Here is a 25,128-nt window from a genome sequence, read left to right on the forward strand (position 1 = left end):
CTGCGCCGGCGCAGTGCGCCGCAGCCTCTCGGCCCGAGAGCAGCATGGCGGCGGCCTCCGTGGGCGAGAAGGAGAAGGAGCGGCCGGGAGGCGGGTCGGGAGCGGCGGGCGGCAGCAGCACGCGGGAGCGGCTGCTGTCGGCGCTGGAAGACCTGGAGGTCCTGTGCAGGTGACGCCGGGCCTGCGGCCGGCGGGGCGCTCGGAGGGCTGTGTCCGGGGCCGGGCCGGGAGGGACCCCGCGCGCGGGAGCCCGGAGACGGTGCGCGAGTGGCGCCCGCAGCCCTCCCGTCGCCGAGACGGCGTCCCCAGCCTCCCACCCAGGACATTGTAGTAGCGACAGTCACCCAGGAGCCCCTAGGCTGTCAGAACCGCAGCAGAGCTTAGAGACCGCGGGTGTGGGTCCTCGGACCCGGGACACGGACCCGGGACACTGCCCCGGGGCGGGCCGGAGGCGGCGTGAGGCTGAGGCGGGTGCCGCGGGGCGGGGCCCCCGCCGTGAGCCGGGGGGCCGGGCCGTGGGCGGGGCGCGGAGCCTGACTGCCTGAGGCTGCGGCCCGGACCAGCTTCCCGGGGAAAGGGCTGCAGGCCCGGACCGAGGTCGCCGTCCCGAGCGGGGCAGCCGGAGCCGCAGGGATACGCATTACTGATTTCACAGAGGAGGGAGCTCCAGACGGTAGGGTTGACAGTTCGGGGTGGCAGGGGCGTGGCGTGTGTGGCAGAGGTATCGGATGAAATCGCACCTCCTTTTCTTTATTCCGTCTTCTCATGATTGTTAAGTGGGTGCCCTCTTAATTTCCTCACGTTCGTTTGGGTGTGAGCCTTGTTTTGGTTCTTTCTCCTAAAAAGTTACTCAGATTTGACCTCTTGTTCCCCTCCGCACTCTTTTACATCCCATCAAAAGTCTTAATGCAGCCTCCCGGCAGTTTCAGTTGCCTTGATGCATCTTCCCTATATCTGTGTGTTTTGCCCAAGAGCAGAGCTATGTTTTTAAAAGCCATCTCAGATCACTTTTCTGCTTTAAGATATTCGTTAGGTTTCCACTTTCTAATGGATAAAGTCCACATTTTTTAGCTAAGTGTGCGATAGATAAAGCCATTCTCCATCTCCTCTTAATCCATCCTATTATTCTCATGTCGGTCACATTCCTCCACTTTTCCATTCCAACCTCCTGATCGCACCCCATTCAAGTCATACTTCCTCAGTTCTACTCCACATCCATCTTGATAAATCATTCATTCATCCGGCTCAGATGTCACCATTTCCACAGCCAACATTCATTGACAGCTTTAGAATAAATCCTATATAATATATTACCTGGCCCACTAATAATCAGCATTTTATCTACTGTGGTTTAGTCCTTGCCATAGCGAGCATTACTAGATTACTAGGTCAGCACAATATTAAATGATGTAGTACTGTAAGTTACATGGTGCGTGTGTTTAATTCACGGTTTAGACTTTATTAGACTATTTCTTGGCTACAAATAGGGCACACGGAATCCTCAGGCATCCAGCAGCCGGTGCAGTGAACAGGAAACTCAGGCACAAGGCAGCTGTCAGTGCGTAGCCCCTGTGTAAATGTGCACCAAGTAAAGCAAGTGCTATATTCCCTTCTGTCTTTGTTGACTTTGTAGTTCCTGGCTGAGACCTTGTTAGTTAACCCTGTCAGTGAATACCAGGATGATTTCTTAGTAAAAAGGCCCTAGCAAGACAGAGTTTTCAGTTAATAATTTATATTTCTGCTCTGTGTGTCATGACTGTCTTTGGGACACTAATTGAAGCTTCATTTAGTTTATGTGGAGGGCTTATTCTTTGGAAGTTATGCAAGATCAAGTTAATATCCCATAAATGCTGACTGGCCCACTGCTTTTCTAAATAGGACCAACTGTCATTTGAAAAACGGTGCATTCATTTCAACAAGTGCTTTTAGAATCACTGGTCATCCAAACTGTCTCTTTGAGTACCTTGACATGCCTTAAGTAGGTAGCCATGTAGCTGTGATACACATTTGTGTTTCATTAGATTCAGAACTAATAATTAATTGGAAAATACTTCTGTTGCTTTTGTATGAGCCAATTTTTCCACTTCTTGAATTCTGAATCTTCTGTTTGAAATGGTCCTTTGAACTATTTCTTCTTTGGGAATAATTCTCACCAGAAAGCCAAGTTTAATACTTGATTGGCTCCTAAAATCTTTGCTAAGGAATCTTGATGATGTTGTTGAATATGAAATCAGTCAAATTAAAATGTTCCTTATTATTTCTTTATTTTGACCAACCATATGGTATGGATGGTAGTGATTAATTTTTCTGTAAATAGGTTGATATTGTGAAGAAGTGACTCACCCTTTGGGGAGTTGTGGCTGCTGCCTTTTGTACGGATTGGGTCTTAGTCTTAGAATTTCAGCATATTCCCTAGAACATATTTCATATTCACTCATTTCAGGAACTAAAATCCTTAGCCTGCCCTTCCAGAATAATGGTCTTAGAGAGTTTTTTCTGACATTGGACAACCCAGCAGTCAATGTTGAGTTCTTGCTTCTGGATTGTTGTGCTACTGAGCTGTGTATCATGGGTGTTTTCCTAATGCTATCAGTAGGAGAACATATCCTTCATATCCATGTACTCTAGACTTGAGATAGCATAATTAAATAATTTATAAGTTATGTTAAATTTGAGACTAACTTGAAATTTTCTTGTAGCTAGATTTGATCAATTTTTCTTTCCATGATTACCAAATATAGCATTTTCTGTGTGGTGAAATGTGCTTACTCACGCACGTAGTGAATCATAGTTTAAATTTTCCTCAAGAAAAATTTAAATTTCAAGAAAGTTTTCCTCACTGTTCCTGAAACTTTGTTCTTCAGTGTTCCACTTGTACAATTGAGGTGCTGAGTTTTCTATTCCTCTAAAAGAACTGCATTTCCTCTATTGCTCTTTTTCCTAGAATGCCAAAAAGACTGATTTCTTGCCCTAGCTGGTTTGGCTCGTGGATAGAATGAGGCAGTTCCAGGTGATTGACTTTCAGCAAAGTCCCAGTGTGTGACCTGGGAAGCTTCTGAATGAATTTTTCTCTTGTTTCAACTTTTTGGGGTTTTTAAAAAATATATTTTATTGATTTTTTACAGAGAGGAAGAGAGAGACATAGAGAGCTAGAAACATCGGCCAGCTGCCTCCTGCACACCCCCACCAGGGATGTGCCTGCAACCAATGTACATGCCCTTGACAGGAATCGAACCTGGGACCCCTCGGTCCGCAGATTGACGCTCTGTCCACTGAGCCATCTGGTTTCGTCTTGTTTCAAGTTTTTTATGAAAAACGAAAAGTTCTGGTTGATGTAACCTCTGACTTTTCAAAATAGTGAGTTTGAAATATGGGATATATTTTTTACTATTACCTGATTATGTAGCTTTTTGGTATATTTATTACTTTGTGAAATGAAATAGAATAAGGTAGTCTTTGTAGAAATTTTAAAAAAAGCATAGATGGATTGTAATCTAAAAGTTTTTGTTAACCTGTTTGTAATTCAGAATTCATTGTCCCACAGAAACCATGTGGATAGTAGTCATGAAGTTTCCACACCTGTTAATTCTGTGTACCTCTCATTTATCTCAAGTGTAGTTCAGTTGATCCTTGAGCAATGCCAGTTAGGGGCACCAATTTCCCACACAGTGGAATATCCACATATAACTTTTGACTCCCCCAAATCTAGTAGCCTACCATTTTTCGGAAGCCTTCTGATAACATAAGCAATCAATTAACCTATATTTTGTATATGTATTATATTCTGTATTTTTTATTTTTACTAAATTTTCATTGATTTCAGAGATGAAGGGAGAGGAAGAGAGAGAGAGATAGAGAGATAGAGACAGCAATGATGAAAAAGAATCATTGATCGGCTGCCTCCTGCACTGCTGGGGATCCAGCCTGCACCCCGGCATGTGCCCGACCAGGAATTGAACAGTGACCTTGTAGTTTTAGGTGGAGCCACACTGACTAGGCGCACAGTGTATCTTACAATAAATTAAACTAATAAAGAAAATGTTACTAAGTCATAAGGAAGAGAAAATATATTTTCTTCCTAACCCTTAACTTTGGTTTTATTTTTGTATTTTCCTATTTATTCTTATCACTTGTATTAGAATTCAAGTGCTAATTTTCACTTTTATAACCCATACATCTAGAAAGTGCCTGGCAAGTAATAGGTACTCAAGAAATATTTGAGCCGAGACCGGTTTGGCTCAATGGATAGAGCGTCGGCTTGGGGACTGAAGGGTCCCGGGTTCGATTCCGGTCAAGGGCATGTACCTTGGTTGCGGGCATATCCCCAGTAGGGGGTGTGCAAGAGGCAGCTGATCGATGACTTTCTCTCATCGATGTTTCTAACTCTCTATCTCTCTCCCTTCCTCTCTGTACAAAATCAATAAAATATATATATATTTAAAAAAAAAAAAAAAAAAAAAAGAAATATTTGACAAATGAGTGTATAAAGACCTTCCATTCCTCACCCACTTTTTCATTGATTAGCTAATTAATTCAGTATACAATGCTGTGAGAAGGTTGAGTCTAATTGACACTATCCAGAAAAAAAGTATGAGGTTAGCAGGAAGGAAGGTGAAAATAGGGAGGTAAAAATAGTCTGGCTGCCAGGGAGAAAGTACAAACACTAGGGCTGGCTAGTCATGTGAGATAGCAAATTGTGAAGCTGTCCCTTCCTGCATAATTTCTGAAAAATCTCATCTGTCAACAAGTTTGGAACTAAAATATAAATATTACCTGCTAGTCATCTTTTCCTGCTCTATATACTAGTTTTCTTATAGGATTGGTATATCTAGTAAATGAGCTTTCTAGACAGAATTTTATTATAGTGTATAAGAATCTATAATAATAAAAGCGTAATATGCTCATTAGACCAGACTGGACGTCCTTTCAGACGAAGCCGGGGCTGAAGGGAAGCCTGGGTCCTGGGTGCCAGCAGCCGGGGGAAGGAAGGCCTGCTCTTGTATGAATTTCGTGCATCGGGCCTCTAGTTCTTTTTATATGATACCTGTTTGGTTCATTTAAAAATTCAATTAAAGTAGAAAATTATTTAAAAATGACTCGTCTATTTCTTGTTTTATTTTACCTTAAAACATATAAAAGGTTATATTTTCATTGATCTTTTTATATAAGACAAGAGATAAGGAACTTTTTCTGTAAAGGGCCGAATTGTAAATATTTTTAGAGGCCATAAGTTCTTTGCTGCAACTACCAACTGCCAATGTAGTAGGGAAGCAACCATAGGCAATATGTAAATGAAGAGGCATGGCTTTGTCCCCAAAATGCAGTATTTATCAAAATGTAGATGTACTGGCTTGGATTTGGCCTGCAGACAGACACCTAATGTAGGAGTTTTTCATGCATAAATGACCCGTAATGCATTGGCTGCAGTTTCTAGTTTGGTTTCTTTAAAGTGAAGTAAGAACTTAGACTCTCATCAAGCAGTTGTAGGGCAGACATTTGCTAAGTTTTTTACTTTCCCCTGCTTCTTTACAGCTGTTGTTGAGTCTTTCCAAGCATTTAACTTCAGTTTTTACCAAAACAACTTTTCTGTTCACAATCATATTTTATTGGTATTGATATATTTTTTTAAAATATATATTTTATTGATTTTTTACAGAGAGGAAGGGAGAGAGATAGAGAGCTAGAAACGTCGATGAGAGAGAAACATCGACCAGCTGCCTCTTGCACACCTCCTACCGGGGATGTGCCTGCAACCAACATATATGCCCCTCACTGGAATCGAACCTGGGACCCTTCAGTCCGCAGACCGACACTCTACCACTGAGCCAAACCGGTTTCGGCGGTATTGATATATTGAATATAATTATAGTAATAAGTAAAACTTACATGAACAAGTTTAATAGCAAACACAGTTGGTGAGAGCTGAAGTCGTAGTGGACTGAGGGGCAGTAGCCATGTGTTCTTAGTGCTGTGCATACCACGAACCCAGCAAGTCTGGTAGAGATAAGTTAAGAAAGCCTCTACTGTATTTACTTTGCAAAGAGTTTTTTTGTTTGTTAATTGGTTGGCTCCTTTTTAAAAAATTTTCTCCTTTCTCCTCTCTCCCTCTCTCTTTCTCTCTCTCTCTAGGGAGCTCATAGAAATGCTGGCAATTTCTAGAAACCAAAAGTTGTTACAGGCTGGAGAAGAAAACCAGGTAAGTGGCTTCTTTTTTAATTCAAAACCAAACCAAACCATAATTTCCACAAGTTTCCTATTTATATTTACTTTGTGTGAGAACAGAAAGATTAGATCATTTTAAGTTACTAATTAAAACTTTTAAATCAATATGTGTATCATTTATTTAAGGTAACAATGTGATCAAGAAAACAGTTGTCTAAGAGTTTAGCAGTACTGTTTCCTATAGTTCTAATTGCAATTACCCATTTATTCATTTTTATCTTTTCAATCATCCAATAAAGTCTTGTTAAATGGAGATCAAAATAGTTTCTGGAATCAAGAAGATCAATGCTCTCTTAAACTAGCCTTTTATTGTAGGACAAGAGGCCTAGTGCATGGCCTGCGCCCTCTCTCAATCTGGGATCCCTCGGGGGATGTTCAGCTGACAGCTCAGGCCCGCTTCCTGGGGGATTGGGCCTACGCTGGCAGTCCGGCAGCCCTCTGGCAGCCCGATAGCCCTTAGGGGATGCTGACTAACAGCTTCTAGCACTGCCACAGAGGCAGGAGAGGCTCCCACCACTGCCACTGCTCTGGCCAGCCATGAGCCAGCTTCTGGCTGAGTGCACTCTCCCTGTGAGAGTGCACTGACCACCAGGGGGCAGCTCCTGTGTTGAGCTTCTGCCCCCTGGTGGTCAGTGCGCATCATAGTAATTGGTCCTTCCTGGTTGTTCTGCCATTAGGATCAATTTGCATGTTACCCTTTGATTATATACTAGAGGCCCGGTGCATGAATTTGTGCACCAGGGGCAGTCCCTCAGCCTGGCCTATGGGATTAGGCCAAAATTGGCTCTACGACATTCCCTGAGGAGTCCAGGATTGCGAGAGGGCGCAGGCCAGGAACCCCACCAGTGCACGACTGAGGTCAGGGAGGGACACGGAAGATTGGCCAGCTGGGGAAGGAACATGGGAGGACTCCAGGGCATTTCCGTCCCGTCTTGCTCAAACCCAATCAGCTGGACCCCAGCAGCAAGCTAACCTACCAGTCAAAGCACCTGCCCTCTGGTGGTCATTGCATGTCATACCGACTGGTCGACCAGTCAACTGCCTGCTTCCTGATGGTCAGTGCATGTCATAGGGAGTGGTTGAACAACCTTAGCATATCATTAGCATATTATCCTTTGATTGGTTGAGCGGATAACCAGACACTTAGCATATTAGGTTTTTATTATATAGGTGAGCTAGAGGCCTGGCCCACAGAATTCATGCACAGGTAAGGTCCCTAGGCCTGGCCAGCAATCAAGGCTGATCTGTGGGCCAACCAGCTGGGCAATCGGAGGGTACTCACTGCCACCCACCTTGGCCTGGCACTCCCCTACCCCCAGCACCCGCACCCCGCAATCTCCCCGCCACTGCCATGGGTTGTCTCCCTCTGCGGGGTGACTGGCAAGGTCATTAGGGGGCCCCCCGCTAGCACCCACCTTGGCTGGCCTGGGGCCTGTGGGCTGGGGCAGCTCCTGCATTGAGTGTCTGTCTCCTGTTAGTCAGTGCATGTCATACCCACTGGTCGTTCCACCGGTCGATTTGCATATTAGGTTTGTATTATATAGGATTGGGTTCCCTTATGCAACCTGAATGGAACTAAAAGAGCATACAATTGTTAATAACAGTTACGTATTTTGTGGATGTTGAGATTACAGGCAGTTTTTATTTTCTTTATATTTTTCTGTGCTTCCTAATTTCCTACAGTGAACAGATTTTTTGTTTTCTGGTTCAAGACTTTTTAAGAGTGCACATTTTATAATATGGAGGGGACACAATTAAAAAAAAACTTTTTGAGGGAAAATGGGAAGGATTAACCTTTTTAAAGATGTAAGATAGAACAGGAGACAGTGTCTGATTATCTTAACTTCATTATATGATATCTTTTGAGGGCAGAGAAATCTGATGTACTCTAAATAGAGGTGTCCTAGAACTTGTTTTCTTCAGTGATCAATTTCCTCAAGAGGAGAGGGAGAATGAGATAAGACTACAAGTTGAAAAAAAGCTGCTTGTTTAAGGGATATTAGGATTGGGGGATTTTGTTATTGTTATTGGTTTGTTTTGTTTTTAAGAAAGAGCCTAGAGACAAATGTGTTATTAAAAGAATCCCAATCTCAGATTCTTTATTATTAAACTTGAAGCCCAACGCACGAAATTCATGCAAGGGCCTTGGCCCCCCGCCGCCGCTACGGCAACTCTGCCTCAGCCCCCACCTCCGCGGCTTCGTCCAGAAGGACATCCACTCTAATTAGCGTATTATGCTTTCATTATAATTGATAACGTAGGGTTAATTGGGAATTTATACAAAACTAGAGGTCTGGTGCACAAATTCATACATGGTGGGGTCCTTTGGCCTGGCCAGCAATGGAAGCCAATTGGGGCTGATGGGGGCCGGCCAGGGAGGGACTGCTGGAGGGCTCCAGAGCATGTCCAGCCTTCTCGCCCAGTCCCAATCAGCCAGACCCCAGCAGCAAGCTAACCTACCGGTCAGAGTTTCTGCCCCCGATGGTCAGTGCGCATCATAGTGACTGAATGGTCGACTGATTAGTTGGACACTTAGCATATTATGCTTTTATTATATAGGATGAGCAAAAAGTGAAGAATGAGTTTTTACTTTATTTTCTAGGCACTTAGTAAATGCTAGCTATGAACCAGGCTCCCAATTTATTCAGAAGATTGTAACCAAAACCTGCTCTAGCCTTTGTTACATTTTGTAAGAACGAGCCGTCCTCGCCCTTACCAGGGCATCAGCTTGTGCATCACAAGACTGCTGGCTCAGTTCCAGGTCAGGGCGCACGCCCGGTTTGCAGCCTCGACCCTGGTAGAGCGCATGGAGGAGGCAGCCGATGGATGTTGCACTCTCATGTTGATGTTTCTCTCTTCTCCCTCTTTCTCTAAAATCAATATTTTTTTAAAAATAAAGAACTAGCATTCTGTGAATTATATCTTATACTTAGTACTATGTGAATTCCTGTACAATTGTCATTAAAACTGTAAATATTAGAGGAATATGCCATTTTAAACTTTCTAACCACCATTTGTTTTAATATTCATATTTTCATATATATAGAATTTCAAAGACCTTAATGGTCTTCAGTTTGACCTCCCGTCAAGCTGATTGTCTTTCAGGGTGGATAAATGAATTAAAGGTTAATGGATAAGTGGAACTAGAATCTAGGTTTTCTGATTTCAGTTGAATAATTTTTTCTACTCAACAATAAAATCTAAATAGAATCTAAAGAGAATTCTCTGATGGTTTATAAAATAGGTCAAACTGTGCATATTTCTTGAAAGCTGTCATGGAATTAATGTATACTACCCTGTTTCCCCGAAAATAAGACAGTGTCTTATATTAATTTTTGCTCCCAAAGATGTGCTAGGTCTTATTTTCAGGGGATGTCTTATTTTTCCATGAAGAAGAATACGGTACACATTTATTGTTAAATGAAAATAAAGGAAATTTATTACCTGAATACGGTACGGTAGTATGGTAGTTGTCAACACAAACCAGACAAACTGTGAATCCTACAGCAGTGTTTTTCAACCTTTTTTGGGGAAAGGCACACTTGTTTCATGAAAAAAATCACGAGGCACACCACCATTAGAAAACATTAAAAAATTTAACTCTGTGCCTATATTGACTATATATAAAGTAATTCTCTTGAATAGGAATCAAATAAACACAAAGAAAGTATTTTATAATTACTTTATTATGAAATATTAAGTAAACAAAATAGTGAAAAATTATAAAATTCTTGTCTTGTCTGCACCTACGGCACACCAGGCAACATCTCGCGGCACACTAGTGTGCTGCGGAACAGCGGTTGAAAAACGCTGTCCTACAGTATCAAGAATTTACTCATTTATTCAATGACAATCATGTCATCATCTTCTGGAACATCATCATAACAATCCAATTCCTGAATTTTCTGGTGAATTTCTTGTGACTCCATTTCTTTCAGAATCAGTGGACCAAATCTCTCATGTTTAGCCTAGGGGGGCCTTTTGGGGGGGATGCCTTATATTTCACTCAGAAGGAAACCTGTAAGTAGGTCTTATTTTCGGAGGATGTCTTATTTTCGGGGAAACATGGTACTCACTTTGGTTAATAATTTTTTTTTACATACAGCTTTTATAAAATGGAAACATGTTTCTCCTCTTGTGACTTGAGAAGAATGGGGATTATAGGCTGATTAAATAGAATGCACCCATATCTGTATTTTTTATACTTTAACAATTTTTTAAAATATATTTTATTGATTTTTCACAGAGAGGGAGAGGGATAGAGTTAGAAACATCAATGAGAGAGAAACATCGATTAGCTGCCTCCTGCACACCCCCAACTGGGGATGTGCCTGCAACCAAGGTGCATGCCCTTGACCGGAATCGAACCTGGGACCCTTCAGTCCACAGGGCTGACGCTCTATCCACTGACCCAAACTGGTTTCGGTTACTTTAACAATTTTTAATAATATTTTAAAAATTATTACTGGCCCTTGCTAGTTTGCTCAGTGGATAGAGCATCGGCCTGAGGACTGAAAGATCCCAGATTCAATTCCAGTCAAGGGCACAAGCCCAGGTTGCAGACTCAATTCCCAGTGGGGGGGCATCTAGGGGGCAGCTGATCAATGTTTCTCTCATCATTGATGTTTCTATCTCTCCCTCTCCCTCTTTAAAATCAATACAAATATATTTTTAAAAATTTGTTTCTGAATTTGGATAGCCATTTCCTTTTTGATATGTCCTACTAGCATAGTAAAGTAAGGGTATTTAGATTAGATTGCATCTTCTGTATTCAGCAGCAGGTGGGTGATGATAACTACCCTTCATTGAGCTTTTCTGTGTGTAGTTAAATATATTACATCAAAAATCTTCATAACAATTGTCTGTGATAAAGTATTGTTATTATGCCCTTTTCCTAATGAGAAGCAGGCTCCAAGAGGTCAGATAACTTTCCCTTGTCATACTGCTAATAAATAACAAACTAGAGATTTGAACCCAAACTTTCTATTTTTTGCTTCTTAACCTTTATAGTTAGTGCCAAAACATTTACTATTTTTTGAAATTGTTCTTTTATAAACCATCTTCATCCTGAGCAATACGATACATGAAATCACAGGTTTTATATGACACTTATATTTTTCTAATACTAGCACACGTGTAATTATAAAGTTTTTTAAGTTCTTGCTGCCAACTAAAATAATCTCAAGTATCAAAATTGGGGGACCCTCCACTGCATTATATTTTTAAGGGTAAACTTTTAAATTTTTTCTTCCATGGGAAATGAATAAACTTGTTCGTTCAGCATATTGCTAGTTCTAAAAGTCTAGTTTTGTTTTGTATGAAAAAATAGCACATAATTACAAAAAGAAGGAAATATTAATATTAATCTGTTTTCCAAAATAATTGTAAATAGGCTATTTTTATTTTCAGTAAGGATTAAAAATTTTTGAATGTGTTAACATTTTATAACCCAGACAAGTATTAGATGGATTATTTGTTTCATTGGAATGTAGCTTTTTATTGTCTGCTTTAATCAATTATTATCTGACAGGTGCTGGAGTTATTAATTCACAGAGATGGGGAATTTCAGGAACTAATGAAATTGGCACTTAATCAGGGAAAAATTCACCATGAAATGCAAGTTTTAGAAAAAGAGGTTGAGAAGAGAGACAGTGATATTCAGCAATTACAAAAACAGCTAAAGGAAGCTGAACAAATACTGGTAAGTTGACATCTGGTTCTTTAACAAAGATATTGTTTTTATTTCATTATTCTTGACAAATAAGTCTACTATTATTATTTTTTAATTGTTTTTGAGAGAGAGAGACAGAGAGAGAGAGAGACACAGAGAGAGAGAGAGAGACAGAGACAGACAGACAGACACAGGGAGAAAGAAAGAAAGAAACATTGTTGATGTAAGAGAATAATATCGATCCTGCCCGTCCCCTACCAAGGACCAAGCCTGCAACCTGGGCCCTAAACAGAAATTGAACAGGCAACCTTTTTGTGCACAGGACAATGCCCAACAGCTGAACACTACCAGTCAGGGCTCTATTATCAGTATTTTGAAATGGCAGGCACAGATTTTCCAAGTCTGAAAGTGACAACTTTTCAGTCTAGTCAAATATTTCAAAATCAATAAAAATATGTACCGCCAAAACCAGTTTAGCTCAGTGGATAGAGCGTCGGTCTGCAGACTCTAGGGTCCCAAGTTTGATTTCAGTCAAGGGCATGTACCTTGGTTTCGGGCACATCCCCGGTGGGGGGTGTGCAGGAGGCAGCTGTTCGGTGTTTCTCTCTCATGTTTCTAGCTCTATCTCTCTCCCTTCCTCTCTGTAAAAAATCAGTAAAATATATTTTAAAAATATGTACCAATTTTATAAATTGATTAAAATTTATATTAGTCTTCCATCCTAAACTAGTTGGGATTAAGGATAGGTGTCAAGGGCTCTAGTTTTTCTTTTTTTTGTTCTTGGCTACTGTTTCCAAGAGGCAATTTATTTCCTATTATTTGCCCAGTTATTTCACTACATCCTAATTAATGTAATTGTTGTTTGGTGGTGTTGCAGACACAGTTGTTTGATTCTCAAAAGGACCAGACTAGCTGGCATTCTTGACCCTGATAAATCTCTCCAAAATGTGCTCCAAAATATAGAAGCCTGAGCAGTTTGGGATAAATTAACCACTCCTACTACAGAAATGACCCCAAGTAAAACCTTCCTTTTTTCCTTTACTTGTTTGCTTTCTTTTGGGGTTTTTTCCTCCCAAGTAAATACTTCTAATAAAACCTATTTTTATTAGAAAAGTAATACAGTGGAACCTCAGTTTTGTTCCAGAAGGCTGTTCAAGAAGCGATTTGTTCAAAAATTGAATCACATTTCACATTAGAAATAATATAAATTGAATTAATTTGTTTCAGACCCCCAAATAATTTCCCGTTTTGACCTTTCTTACTCTAGTATATATAGTACATGTCTAATAAACTGTTTAATCTATAAATAAATACTTCTTAAATTTATCAAACTCCCCCATACTAGCCTTAAATGAATCATTTTCAGCACTCATTCCAGGGGTGTCTTTCAGGTCAGTATGCAGCATCTTTGTGTGTCCATATATCACTGCCTCCAAAATGCTGTCACTGGCTAACTGCTTTTCATTTATCCAAATCAACAACAGTTCTTCTCTCTCTTCAATTGCCTATGATCATCGCTTCTTTCACATCCTTAGCAACATCAGCACTCTTGATGGCCCCATAAACTTTGTTTTAAATGTACTAGTCTGTTTGATTTCACCAGCAACAAAAGCATTCTCTCCTTTTTTGTCTGAGAGATGCTTTTGTCACACTGAAATGCCAGGATGAAAGGGTGGTCAGGCCCAAAATCGAGACATTTTTTTCTGTGAATAATTTGGTTGAGAAACAAATTGTTCAACGTGGGAGATGTTTCAGAAAGTAGGTTTGTCTATCAAAGGATATTCAGAAAATACAAAAAACAAGTAGAAAGAAGAGGGAAAATTCCCTTTAGTCGCACTGCTCAAAACTGTCACTATTTATAATTTGGTGTAGATCCTTTCAGTCTCAGGTGTGTACATTTTTTTATGTATTGTAATTAACAAGGTACTGACATTCTATTACTATTAAAATTAAAACATTTTTATATAATTATATCCTCGTTTAGTTTTCTAACTTTCTGTTACAAAGAATACTTCAATGAATATTCTTTCAGAAAAGCTCTTTTACTTTTGCATTTCAGGTTATATTCTTTAGATTAAGTTTCAAATATAATTATTGAGTAAAAGACAGTGAACACTGAATTTTATGATATAGGTAATAGCAGCTGGCATTTATTGATCACTTGTGCACCAGGCCCTGTGCTTTACTCTTCACTTGCAGTATCTCAATCTTCATAGCAATTATATGAAGTCATTTTGCATTTTAAAGATGAAGAAACCAAAATTTTAAGGAGGGTAAAAAGTAGAGATGTAACTTAAACCTAAATCTCTTCAATGCCATATTCTTAATCACTGTATTAGAGTTGAGGTTGCAAACCCTTCAGTGTACCTTTGTGAGAAGTGTGGGGGTGAGGACAAGTTCATATAGCAGTCATTAAGCATGAAGGTAATGGTAATATATAAATGAATAAGAGATCAATGCAATATAGTACATTAAAAAATAAATTTTTAGATATTTTATTCTTGAATTAGGTGAAAGAATAGGATGTTTTTGGATTGGTTCATGGTCTAGATCTCTTCTGAATGATAGAGGACATAAAGAAAAATGTTGGAAAACAATCCAAAATACGTTATTTCTAATAAGTAATTTTGTGAATGGAGACTAATTCATGAATATAATATTTGCTTCATTAAGTATAACTGTGATATAAATGATATGTAGTGCTATTTTAGAATATTACAAATAAATAGTGGGGATTTCCAAATTGGATAGTGTTCCTATGGGATAAGTGATATTGTGAATTAAGCAAAAAACTGCTCTTGGTATTAGGAAGAATAAACCATGTTTGTTTGTTTTTTTATGTTCTTTAGGCAACAGCTGTTTACCAAGCAAAAGAAAAGCTGAAATCAATAGATAAGGCAAGAAAAGGTTAGTACTGCGGGAATACTGAATGATTTTCTGGAAAAAAAATCAACTTTTAGTCTCAAGAAACTGGTGAGAGTATTATTAGTAATCATTTTCTGCTGTCAAAAGGTTCTAATAAATTTTCATTGTAAAGTGTCGGCTATGTTTTAGTGCTGTGCCCAAGTCTTACATCCTCTTTCAGCTATAAAAAGCAATAATATGAGGCAAGTTATGGCTATGTACCCAAATGTGCAGTAGAGACAGTGGCTTTAAAAATTGTTGGGAGAAGAGAACTGTGAGCTGGAAGTGAGTGGGATTTGAATTGAGTCGTGAAAGATAGGACAGAAGATGAAAGAAAACATCCATTGGACAATTGTAGTGGGACTAAGAACATCATGAAGTTAGAACTGGTCATGCAGAAATACAGCAGGCCTTCCTGTTCCCTCCTGCTTCTCTAAAAGGCTCCCATTTTGGACCTTTTATTTTGCATACTGAAAGTCAGAATTGTAATGAAAACTTTGGCTGCTTCCTTTAAATAATCTACATTTAATGATCTCAGACTTGTCTAACTGTTAATATTTAGTGTACTATGTCTTTTCAGAATTTTTTTGTTGTTTTTTTTTTTTGTTAATCCTCATCCGAGGATATATTTCCATTGATTTTTAGGGAGAGTGGAAGAGAGAGGGAAAGACAGAAAGAAACATTGATGTGAGAAACACACATTGATGGGTTGCCTCCTGCATGAGTCCCAACGAGGGCCGGGGAGGAGCCTGCAACCGAGGTATGTGACCTTGACTGGAATGGAATCCGGGACCCTGTGGTCCGCAGGCTGGCGCTCTATCCACTGACCCAGACTGGCTAGGGCAGGGTTGTTGTTGTTTTTAGATCTATAAACACATATATGCCAAGAACAGAACAAATATTGTACATATGTATACATATATTCTAAAAAAAAGTCAGGTTGTTGTACATAATTTTTCACAGCTGCTTTTTTTCTTTTTTTAAGGAATATATTGTAAACATCTTTCTACTTAGGTCTACTTACAAGCTTAGAGTCCATTATGTTAACAGTTGAGTGATACAGTATGAACTGCTGCTCTGATTTGGATATCACTGGGAAATGAAATAATCTGTTCTTTTTTATTTGTGTTCACTGTTGCTTTCAGAATATTAATAGTATCTAATGGCATTTAAAAATTGAGGTTATTAAGCATTGTCATGCTAGTCTCCCAAATTTAATATTTTAATTATGTCAACTGATTTTTCTGAATGTCTCTTTTGTTTAGAAATATATATATATTAAGGTGACCAGATTTCAACATTAGTAAAGCAGGACACCATTGACACCAAAAATTTGGTCTATATGGAGCAACAAAAATTTTCATAGAACGCAAAAATAGTATTGTAATTTTTTTTTTAAATTTCAACATAAGTACAATTTACAAATATAATAAATAAAAAAATTATGTATAGTATTATTTTATTCTTTGGCATATTTCCATTTGAGTGAATTTTTTTTAGTAGATTGCTGTCGTCATTTAAAAGGTCATGAAATTTTTCACAAGAATTCGTTAAATTATATTTCACACATAAAATGGCTTTCAAAGTCTCAACACTTAATTATAACGTAAGTCGTGTCACTTTCAAGGCCAGCGCTAGACTTTTTGCCACTACTATAAAATATAAATAATACGAGTACTGTCTGCTAAATTCAAGAAAATTTATGTATTTATGAAATAAATAAATTACTTACCTAAATTATCTGAATAAATTATCTGATTTGTAATGACATCACTTGTTTAAGTAGCTTACTAGCACGCAGTACGATGCGTATCGTCTGAGAGACATTTACAAATGTTTTTGTCATTGCGAACTTTGATGAGTTCTCAATAATCAGTTCTCAACAATTATTTGTTATTATTAAAGTTTAACATTATAAAATTAACAGAAATAATATAAAACTCATATCCTGGCTAAATAGCCACATGGCCACCAGAAACCATATATTCCCTTCCCATTCTCCCACTGTTCCCTAGCTTGTCGTGCATTCTTTCCAAAAATCGGGACTTTTTTAAAACTCCACAGGACGCAGGACAAACTGTTAAAAATTGGGACTGTCCCGCCTGGTCACCTCAATATATATAAATATATATGATTTTAAGTCACATTATGCATTCAGATATTATTAGGAAAGGTAGGTAACTCAGATTATTCTATTTTCAAATCATTTAAAAATTAAGTATTAAATGTAACTATGATTTATGCATTTATAAACTTGTCTTTCTACTCAACTCTTGACTCAGGTGCTATCTCCTCTGAAGAAATAATTAAGTATGCACATAGGATTAGTGCAAGTAATGCTGTGTGTGCACCACTGACCTGGGTTCCAGGTAAAAATACTTCTCTTTTTACTAGATATATGTGAAAATTCTTACATGACTGTACACAAAAATAGAGAAAAAGATTTAGATATAGAATGTATTTGCTACATATTTTTATATTTTTAAGGTTTTTATAAGTAAGAATTATAGGTCATTGGTTTTATTGGTTTAGTTTTCTACAAAACTGTTTGCCATTAGGACCTGTTTGTTTTAGTTTTTTTTAAATAATAAATAATTTTTAAAAGCACAAGATAATATATGATGATTCTAAAGCTATAGATTCATATGCCACAAAGATTCCAGCCTGGCAAACAGACAATTCCAACTATTAGGTAATAAAGATAGAGCACTGAGTGGCCCAGTAGCAAACACACAGGACTGGGAAGAGCTGGAGTAAAAAAAGAGCAAAGGAGTAACCAGCTGCAACTGTATTAATAGACAGTGGGCAAAGCATAAGATGGAGACATTAGATAGAGCAGCAGCCTTGGGAGGAGTGGGAGATAGTTATCTCAACTCCAGTAATTCTCGTGTCATTTCGGTATTTTGCCATACTAAAAAAACTAAGAGTAACTGTATTGTTTGGGGTCAGTAATTAGTGTTTGTGAGAAATATTACCAAAAATTTGGTCCAAATCTGGCCCAGTTTTGATCAACCCCAAACTGCTATTTAGTATGCTTTTATGATCGGAAATAAAGAATACTCACCCCTGATACTCCACTGGAAAGTCAAGGAATTAGTCTTTAAATGACAAGATGAATGAAATTGGTTAGAAAAGAGTTTTAATTTAGACAGTTCATCCGGTAAGCATTCAATCCTTTCTATCAGGAGAAAAAAAGAAGTGTCATGATCTGTTCTCCCTCAAAGTATGTATCATTATTATTTTCATACTAAATAATGCAGTTAAGTTAGAAGAATCACGATGATTTTAACTTTCTAAACTTGTCATTTTGAATTTTTGCTAAATTGACAAACTTCATTTTGAGAATAGTATATTGAGAGGAAATAAAAATATTATACATGTATTAAATATATTATCCTCCTAGTAACAATTGATAAGATGTCCTTTATTTTTCGAAATTGAATGTTTAGCTTAAGTTTTCAAAATGAACCAATCGAATTAAAAGTCATCTGTTTTGGGTTTGGGTTTTTGTTTTGTTTTTGTGTGTGTTTTTAGGGGACCCACGGAGACCATACCCAACTGATTTAGAGATGAGAAGTGGATTATTGGGTCAGATGAACAATCCTTCCAGTAATGGTGTGAATGGTCATTTACCTGGAGATGCACTTGCAGCAGGCAGATTGCCAGGTAATCCTATCTAACAAAAGAGTAATATGCAAATTGACCATCACCCAACACACAAAATGGCTGCCCTATGTGGACACAAGATGGCCAGCAGGGGAGGGCAGTTGGGGGCGATCAAGCTTGCAGGGGAGGGCAGTTAGGGGTGACCAGGCTGGCAGGGGAGCAGTTAGGCATCAATCAGGCTAACAGGGGAATGGTTAGGGGGTGATCAGGCTGGCAGGTGAGTGGTTAGTAGGTGATCAGGAAGCAAGCAGGCAAGCCGTTGGTAGCCAGCAGTCCTGGATTGTGAGAGGGATGTCAGATTGGAGAGGGTGCAGAATGGGCCTCTAGTATTAATTAAAAGAATGCTTTCAGACAGACCAAAGTTTTGGCTGTTGAACAAGTTGGAGGTACCAGATCCGATTCATTTTAATAGCTGTTTTCTGTCAATTTATTCTACTCTTTAGTTTAAGGATCGTTCTAGATGGAGGTTATAAAATTAGACTACACTGACCTTTCTCTCATTTGTTAATATGCCATTTTTCTCAGCCATTGGGCTCTCTCTTATTTTTATTGTTCTAAACATTGGTTTTTAAAATTGTAAGACAGCTCTATCTTATTTGGCTCAGTGGATAGAACCCTGCGGACGGAAGGGTCCCAGGTTCGATTCCGGTCACAATTACATACTCCTCGCCGGCTCAGGCTCCTGCAGGAGATTAATTGATGGTGTTTCTCTCATTTCACTATTTCTCTCTGTTTCACTTTCTCCAAAGCTCAATGGAAAAAATATCTTTGGGTGAAGATTAAAAAATTATAAAATTGTGAGACATGTTGTATAAACAATAAGAAATACATACTTTGAGTTTAAAGATGATAAAGTGGATACACTCCTTAAAAACACCATTAAAATGAATACCAAAGCTCTTTATAGGCTTTTAATAACTTTATAAAATACCATTTTTGTGAGACTTAGCTCAAGTTTCGCATATAGTATTGTTTGTGCTATTCTTGTATGTTACTTTACATTTTCCATATGCTATCTTTTATTGATTTGTTTTGATTTGGAGGACATTTTAAAAGTTAAAAAAGGAAAATATTACCTTTTCACCAATCACTTAGTATTTTATTGTTTTCCTATTTTATTTACATTGTTAAAAATGTGCTTTAAATTATTTATTTGCTTCTCATTGTAAGGATGCACCTATGTTACTGAAAATGCTTTGTAAGCATTATCTAAAGTATAAACTGGGAATTCACTGTGCATCAGTTTCCATGGATATCTCATTTTTTTCTCTGTGATTTTGTTATGGAAAGGGGACCTGGCTGTTGGAGGATCTGCCTAGGGTCAGCTGATAGTGTGTGGGGGTTTTTACTTTGTGCAGGAAAAATTTTCACAATGAGCCCAGGTGAATTTTAGAGGACATTTAATAAAGCTGGGGAGTGAAACAAGGCCTGGGGAAATGAGCCTAGGCTGGTCTGTTTTGGCTAAGAAGTCAGAGCATGGGGACAGGTTCAGGGGCTGCCCGGGATGAACTGCTGCTGCCCTGGTTGACAGCCTCCTGGGACCCCTTAGAGTGCAGGAGATGCATGCCTGTGGAAGAGGGGCAGGCAGGTTCTGGTGTGCCCCTAGGAAGGAGAGTCAGTGCTGGGTCCTCTGTCTTGAGGCTTTTATTTCTCTTGCAGGCAGGAATCTTCGGGGAGGTCACAAGGGAGGGTTTCAACAGAATGTTCATCAGTTTCCCAGGTGTGCTCCTCAGGGTCATAGTCTTTGCTGATTGGTCAGTGTCAGGGGAGGGGGTCGTTAGTCATGGCAGCTGGACCTGATGTCACTCATCTGGTTTTGCCGCTTTTCTGGGTCTGGAACTGAAATACAACTGAGGCCCAGATGTTATCTCTGAGGAGGTGACCTTCTGTATCTATAAATTGCTGTCAGCTTGTTCAGCTGTCTGTTTCCATGCTCCACTTGCTTAGTGGCCTGTCTCGGTTGTACTATATCATTATGCCAGTCAAGGTGTATTCAGGAGGCAGAAACCACACCAGCAATGTGGACAAGGAGATTTTAAAGAATTAACAACTAGTATAGTAACAAAATACTATTAAGGGATTAACAGCTATGGGGAGCAGCTACTACATCTAGTAGCAAGGCAGAGTACCCAAGGTTCCTCCCCATCCCAAGGCCTACGGCCATATCATGGTGCCCTCAGTCGAGGGGGTATAGCCACGGCCCACTGGATGGCAGAGAAGTTAGGTGTCACAGGGCAGAGCTGGCAAACAGGAAATTACCCACTAGAATTCCAGCAAGACGTGCTGGGAAGCTACCCTTTGGGATAATGATGAAGCTTCCTGGGAAACCATCCTCGGGGACACCACTGACCTGGCTAAGAGGTGAGCACCACTTGTCCTGTGCACCAACCAGGCACCACTAGGGTAAGACAGGAAGCATCAGATCCAAAAGAAGTCAGTTCCGCTGATAGAGTCCCTCCAGTGCCCTCTACTGGCAAAGCTTAACAGTGCGGCTGCTGCAAGGCAGGAATGTTTTTAGGACCCAGGGAAAAGACTGGATTTGACACTTAAAAAGCAGTTTAAACTTGTAATGCATAGTATAGTATACATTAACTATTTATAATGTATATGAAGAATATATAGAGAGTAATATGTCATCTAACATACAGGGTGGGGTAAAAGTAGGTGTAGTTATTTGTATGGAACGTAACACAAGAATCTATGATAATAAAAGGATAATATGCTAATTAGACCAGGTATCTTCCAGATGTCATTCCTGACGAAGCTGGGTTGTGGGAGGGAAAGCCAGCCCAGGTCCCGGGTGCTGGAGGAAAGCCAGTGCCGGCAGCTGGGGGAAGGAAGGTCTACTCTTGCACAAATTTTGGTGCATTGGGCCTCTAGCAAATAATAAAAAATAATATGTGTTGCATACTCACACTGTAAACCTACTTTTGCCTCGTCCTGTATACCATTTCCCCGAAAATAAGACAGTTTCTTATATTAATTTTTTCTCCCAAAGTTGCACTAGGTCTTATTTTCAAAGGATGTCTTATCTTTCCATGCACTAGGTCTTATTTTAGGAAGATGTCTTATTTTCAGGGAAACACGTTATGTACATACAACCATAGATATAGGAAATATGTGATTTATAATTATGTTTTGCAAAAGAAAAATTATCTACTGACTATATATTGGGTCGGCAACTAAGTAATTGCGGATTTTTTAAAGAAAATCAAAGACAATTTTTTCATGGAACTAAATAACTTTATTCTGTAATGTATTGCCCATTTTGATCAATGACCTTTTGCCATCTTTAAGGCAGCATCATAATCCCACGTTCAAAAAACTTCTGGTTTTTATTAGCAAAAAACTGAATCAGGTACGATTTGACATCATCATCATTATTGAAATTTTTACCATTCAAGGAGTTTTGTAAAGATCGAAACAAAAAGTAATCAGATGGTGTAAGGTCAGGACTATATGGTGGATGTGGCAAAACATCCCAACCAAGCTCCATTAATTTTTGCCGCGTGACCAAAGATGTGTGTGGCCTTGCATTGTCATGATGGAATACAACACCTTTTCGATTTGTCAATTCGGGCCGCTTTTCTTCAACTGCATTGTTTAATTTCGTTAGTTGTTCAATGTAGACATCAGAATTGATCGTTCGGTTGGGTGGTAAGAGTTCAAAGTAGACAATTCCTTTGTAATCCCACCAAACTGATAACAAAACCTTCTTTTGATGAATATCAGCTTTTGATGTTGTTTGAGTTGGTTCACCTGGCCTGCTCCACGATCTTTTCCGCTTGATATTGTTGTAAACAACCCATTTTTCATCGCCAGTTATCAATCGTTTTAAAAATGGATCATTTTCATTACGTTTCTTTAGCAAATCGCAGCTGCTAATGCGTTGCATTAACTGTGATTCTTTCAGTTCGTGAGGAACCCATGTATCGAGTTTTTGAACATAGCCAAGTTGTTTTAAGTGATTTTCAATGCATGTATGTGATACATGAAGCTTCTCTGCAATCTCACGTGTTGTACTGTGACAGTCCGAATTGATTATTGCTTTGATTAGGGCGTCATCAACTTCAACTGGACTACCAGAGCGTTTTTCATCTTTGAGTGAAAAATCACCAGAACGAAATTTGGCAAACCAATTTTGACACTGCCGTTCTTTTAAGGCTTCGTCACCATAAACAGCACATAACTTTTTATGAGCTTGTGATGCGTTTTCCCTTTGCGGAAATAAAAAAGCAAAATATGACGAAAATGTTCCTTTTGATTTTCCATTTTTCAACGAACGCCAAACGAAAACTACAAAACAGATCAAAAAACTTTTTTTTACTGATTAACAGCTGAATAGCCAACTATCAAATAACAAAATGTGTTTTACATTTGTACTACGTCTGCAAACCTAAAAATTCAACTGAAGCATATATGTGTGAAACCCGCAATTACTTAGCTGCCGACCCAATAGTTACTTTTGCTAAAGTATGATTTTTTAAAAATAAAACACAGGTTCTAGTTACTAAAACATTAAATTGGATCTTTGTTAATTTGGCCAAATGTGTTTTGATTTCTAGCCTAAAAAAAACTTACATCAAAATAATTGATGGAGGGAAGAGTTATCTAGAAGTAAATAATTAATAGTAGAAATGTTTTTATATGTGCTTCTTTCTTTTCTCCAGATGTTCTTGCTCCACAGTATCCCTGGCAGTCAAATGATATGGCAATGAATATGTTACCACCAAATCACAGTAATGACTTTTTGTTGGAACCTCCAGGACATAATAAAGAAAATGAAGATGATGTAGAGGTTATGTCAACAGACTCCTCAAGCAGTAGTAGTGACTCTGATTAAAAAAGCATACAGAATTGAATACTGTAGAATTCTGTTTCGTAAAAAATAGCAAACCTGTAAAAATAGGTAATATTGGCCATAGTGGAATTGTACAGCCCATTAAAAATCACAGATATACTTTTTAAAGCCAAAAATCATGATTTTAGTTCTAGCCCATTTGTTAAATATTTAGAGAATAATCAAAATTTAATGTTGGGCCCTAGCTGGTTGCTTAGTGGTTAGAGCATTGGCCCATGGACTGAAGGGTCCCAGGCTTGATTCTAGTCAAGGGCACATACCTTGGTTGCAGGCTCGATCCTCAACCCCAGTAAGGACATGTGAGGGAGGTAACTAATCGACATGTCTCTCTCACATAGATGTGTCTCTTCCACTCTCTAAAAACCACTCAATGGAAAAATATCATTGAGTGAGGATTTAAAAAAGAAAAATTACTGTTGGGAAATAAGATTACTCAATTCAGTGCCTTCTTACCCTGTTCTAGTCCAGTTGTGTTGGACTTGTACATAGTAGTTCTGGAAATGAGATTTGAGGTAAATGACCCATGTATATATCACTAGTAGGCCTCTTGGAATTATTTAGAAAATATTTTTTTAAAGGCAGCATATCAGTGAATATGCATCATATCAAAATATCAGAAACCTTACTGAAAGTGAAGGTTGTCAGTTCTGTCACAGGAACAGGAAAAATGTCTCAATTTGTACTATTTGTAATTATTGTAATTTAAAAAAATAAACTAACTTGTTTATACTGTTTATGCATGTGTTTTAATTTAAACTACTTCCTGTGTAGTTTAGAAAATTATTTCTGTAAATCCAGTTACATTTTATACATTCTTAAGTAGAATTCTGATGTGTGAATGAACGTTATATAACAAATACAACTGAACTAGTAATCACAGCTGGTGGGTTTCTCAAATGCCCACACTGACACTCTTTTTGGAAGAAAAAGAATGAAGTGGTATTTTATAATAAAAAATAAATTATTTTTTAATAATTTCTTAAAACTTAATCTTAAAAATAAAAGATTTTAGAATATATTTTATCTGTTCAATTTTTTTTTACCTTTGTATTAATATGAATTAGCTTTAATCAATGCCAAAATATGTAAATTACAGTCATTACATAATGTTCATTACAGTCAATATAATAAAATACTAACTGGTTAATTTTAATAAATGTTACGACAGCCAATGAAAAGAAAAGAGGGTGGAGAGAGTTGAAGTAAATACAGGAAAATTTTGGAGCTTGTTGAATCTGGAAGTTTACTGCACTGTTTTCTACTTCTGATATGTTTGGAAATTTTCATATTAAAAACTTATTTTGTTTTCCACATCAAAAGTTCTCCTCATGCCCTGTTTTCAAATGCCAAGGAATGGAAAAGTTTTAACTCAGTTCTAAGAGAGAGCTACGATGCTGCCAGAGCTCCAATTGAAGGATCCAGGCATGAGAAGAGTGTATGGGAACCCATGATGCCAGCGTTCGCCCGCTAGTTTGCTAGGGCTGCCATAACTAAATGACAGACTAGTGGCTTAAACAAATTTATTTTCACACACTTCCAGAGACCAGAGTCCCAAGGTATGGGAGGTTTAGCAAGTCTCTCACTTGCAGATGGTCACTTCTTTTTTTCTTTTTCTTTTTTTTTTACATTTTTTTATTAAATTATCTGTGTACATATTTTAACATTGCCCCCTCCTCCCATACATACTCTCCCTCCCCAGAGTTTTGTGTCCATTGGTTGTACTTACATGCATGTATACAAGTCCTTCGGTTGATCTCTTATCTCCCCCAGATCTCCCTACTCTCCCTGCTGTAATTTGACAGTC

At 38.5% G+C, this 25,128-nt stretch overlaps 1 protein-coding gene across 3 annotated transcripts; it reads left to right on the forward strand.

Moving 5' to 3' along the window:
* On the forward strand, positions 1 to 24,058 carry MED4 (mediator complex subunit 4). 3 transcript variants are annotated; one of them, XM_084879487.1, is made up of 8 exons: positions 1 to 169; positions 6,130 to 6,196; positions 11,753 to 11,923; positions 14,743 to 14,800; positions 17,080 to 17,166; positions 18,332 to 18,463; positions 20,123 to 20,183; positions 23,134 to 24,058. In XM_084879487.1, exons 1-8 carry the CDS (start codon positions 45 to 47, stop codon positions 23,168 to 23,170), a joined length of 738 nt encoding a protein of 245 aa, XP_084735613.1. In that variant the 5' UTR covers positions 1 to 44; the 3' UTR covers positions 23,171 to 24,058. The 3 variants fall into 3 exon arrangements, with proteins under 3 accessions (XP_084735613.1, XP_084735612.1, XP_084735614.1); XM_084879486.1 differs by lacking the exon at positions 20,123 to 20,183 and having other exon boundaries at positions 3 to 169; XM_084879488.1 differs by lacking the exons at positions 1 to 169; positions 20,123 to 20,183 and adding an exon at positions 3,288 to 3,357.
* Positions 24,059 to 25,128: the final 1,070 nt, after the last annotated feature.

The sequence above is a fragment of the Pipistrellus hanaki genome (assembly GCF_964339955.1).
Source record: "Pipistrellus hanaki genome assembly, chromosome: 3".
Classification (NCBI taxonomy): domain Eukaryota; kingdom Metazoa; phylum Chordata; class Mammalia; order Chiroptera; family Vespertilionidae; genus Pipistrellus; species Pipistrellus hanaki.

Coding starts and splice junctions, on each gene's coding strand:
- MED4 (XM_084879486.1), top strand. CDS start 45: ATGGCGGCGGCCTCCGTGGGCGAGAAGGAGAAGGAGCGGCCGGGAGGC. Junction 11,924..14,742: donor AGGAAGCTGAACAAATACTG/GTAAGTTGACAT, acceptor TATGTTCTTTAG/GCAACAGCTGTTTACCAAGC. Junction 14,801..17,079: donor AATAGATAAGGCAAGAAAAG/GTTAGTACTGCG, acceptor CTCTTGACTCAG/GTGCTATCTCCTCTGAAGAA.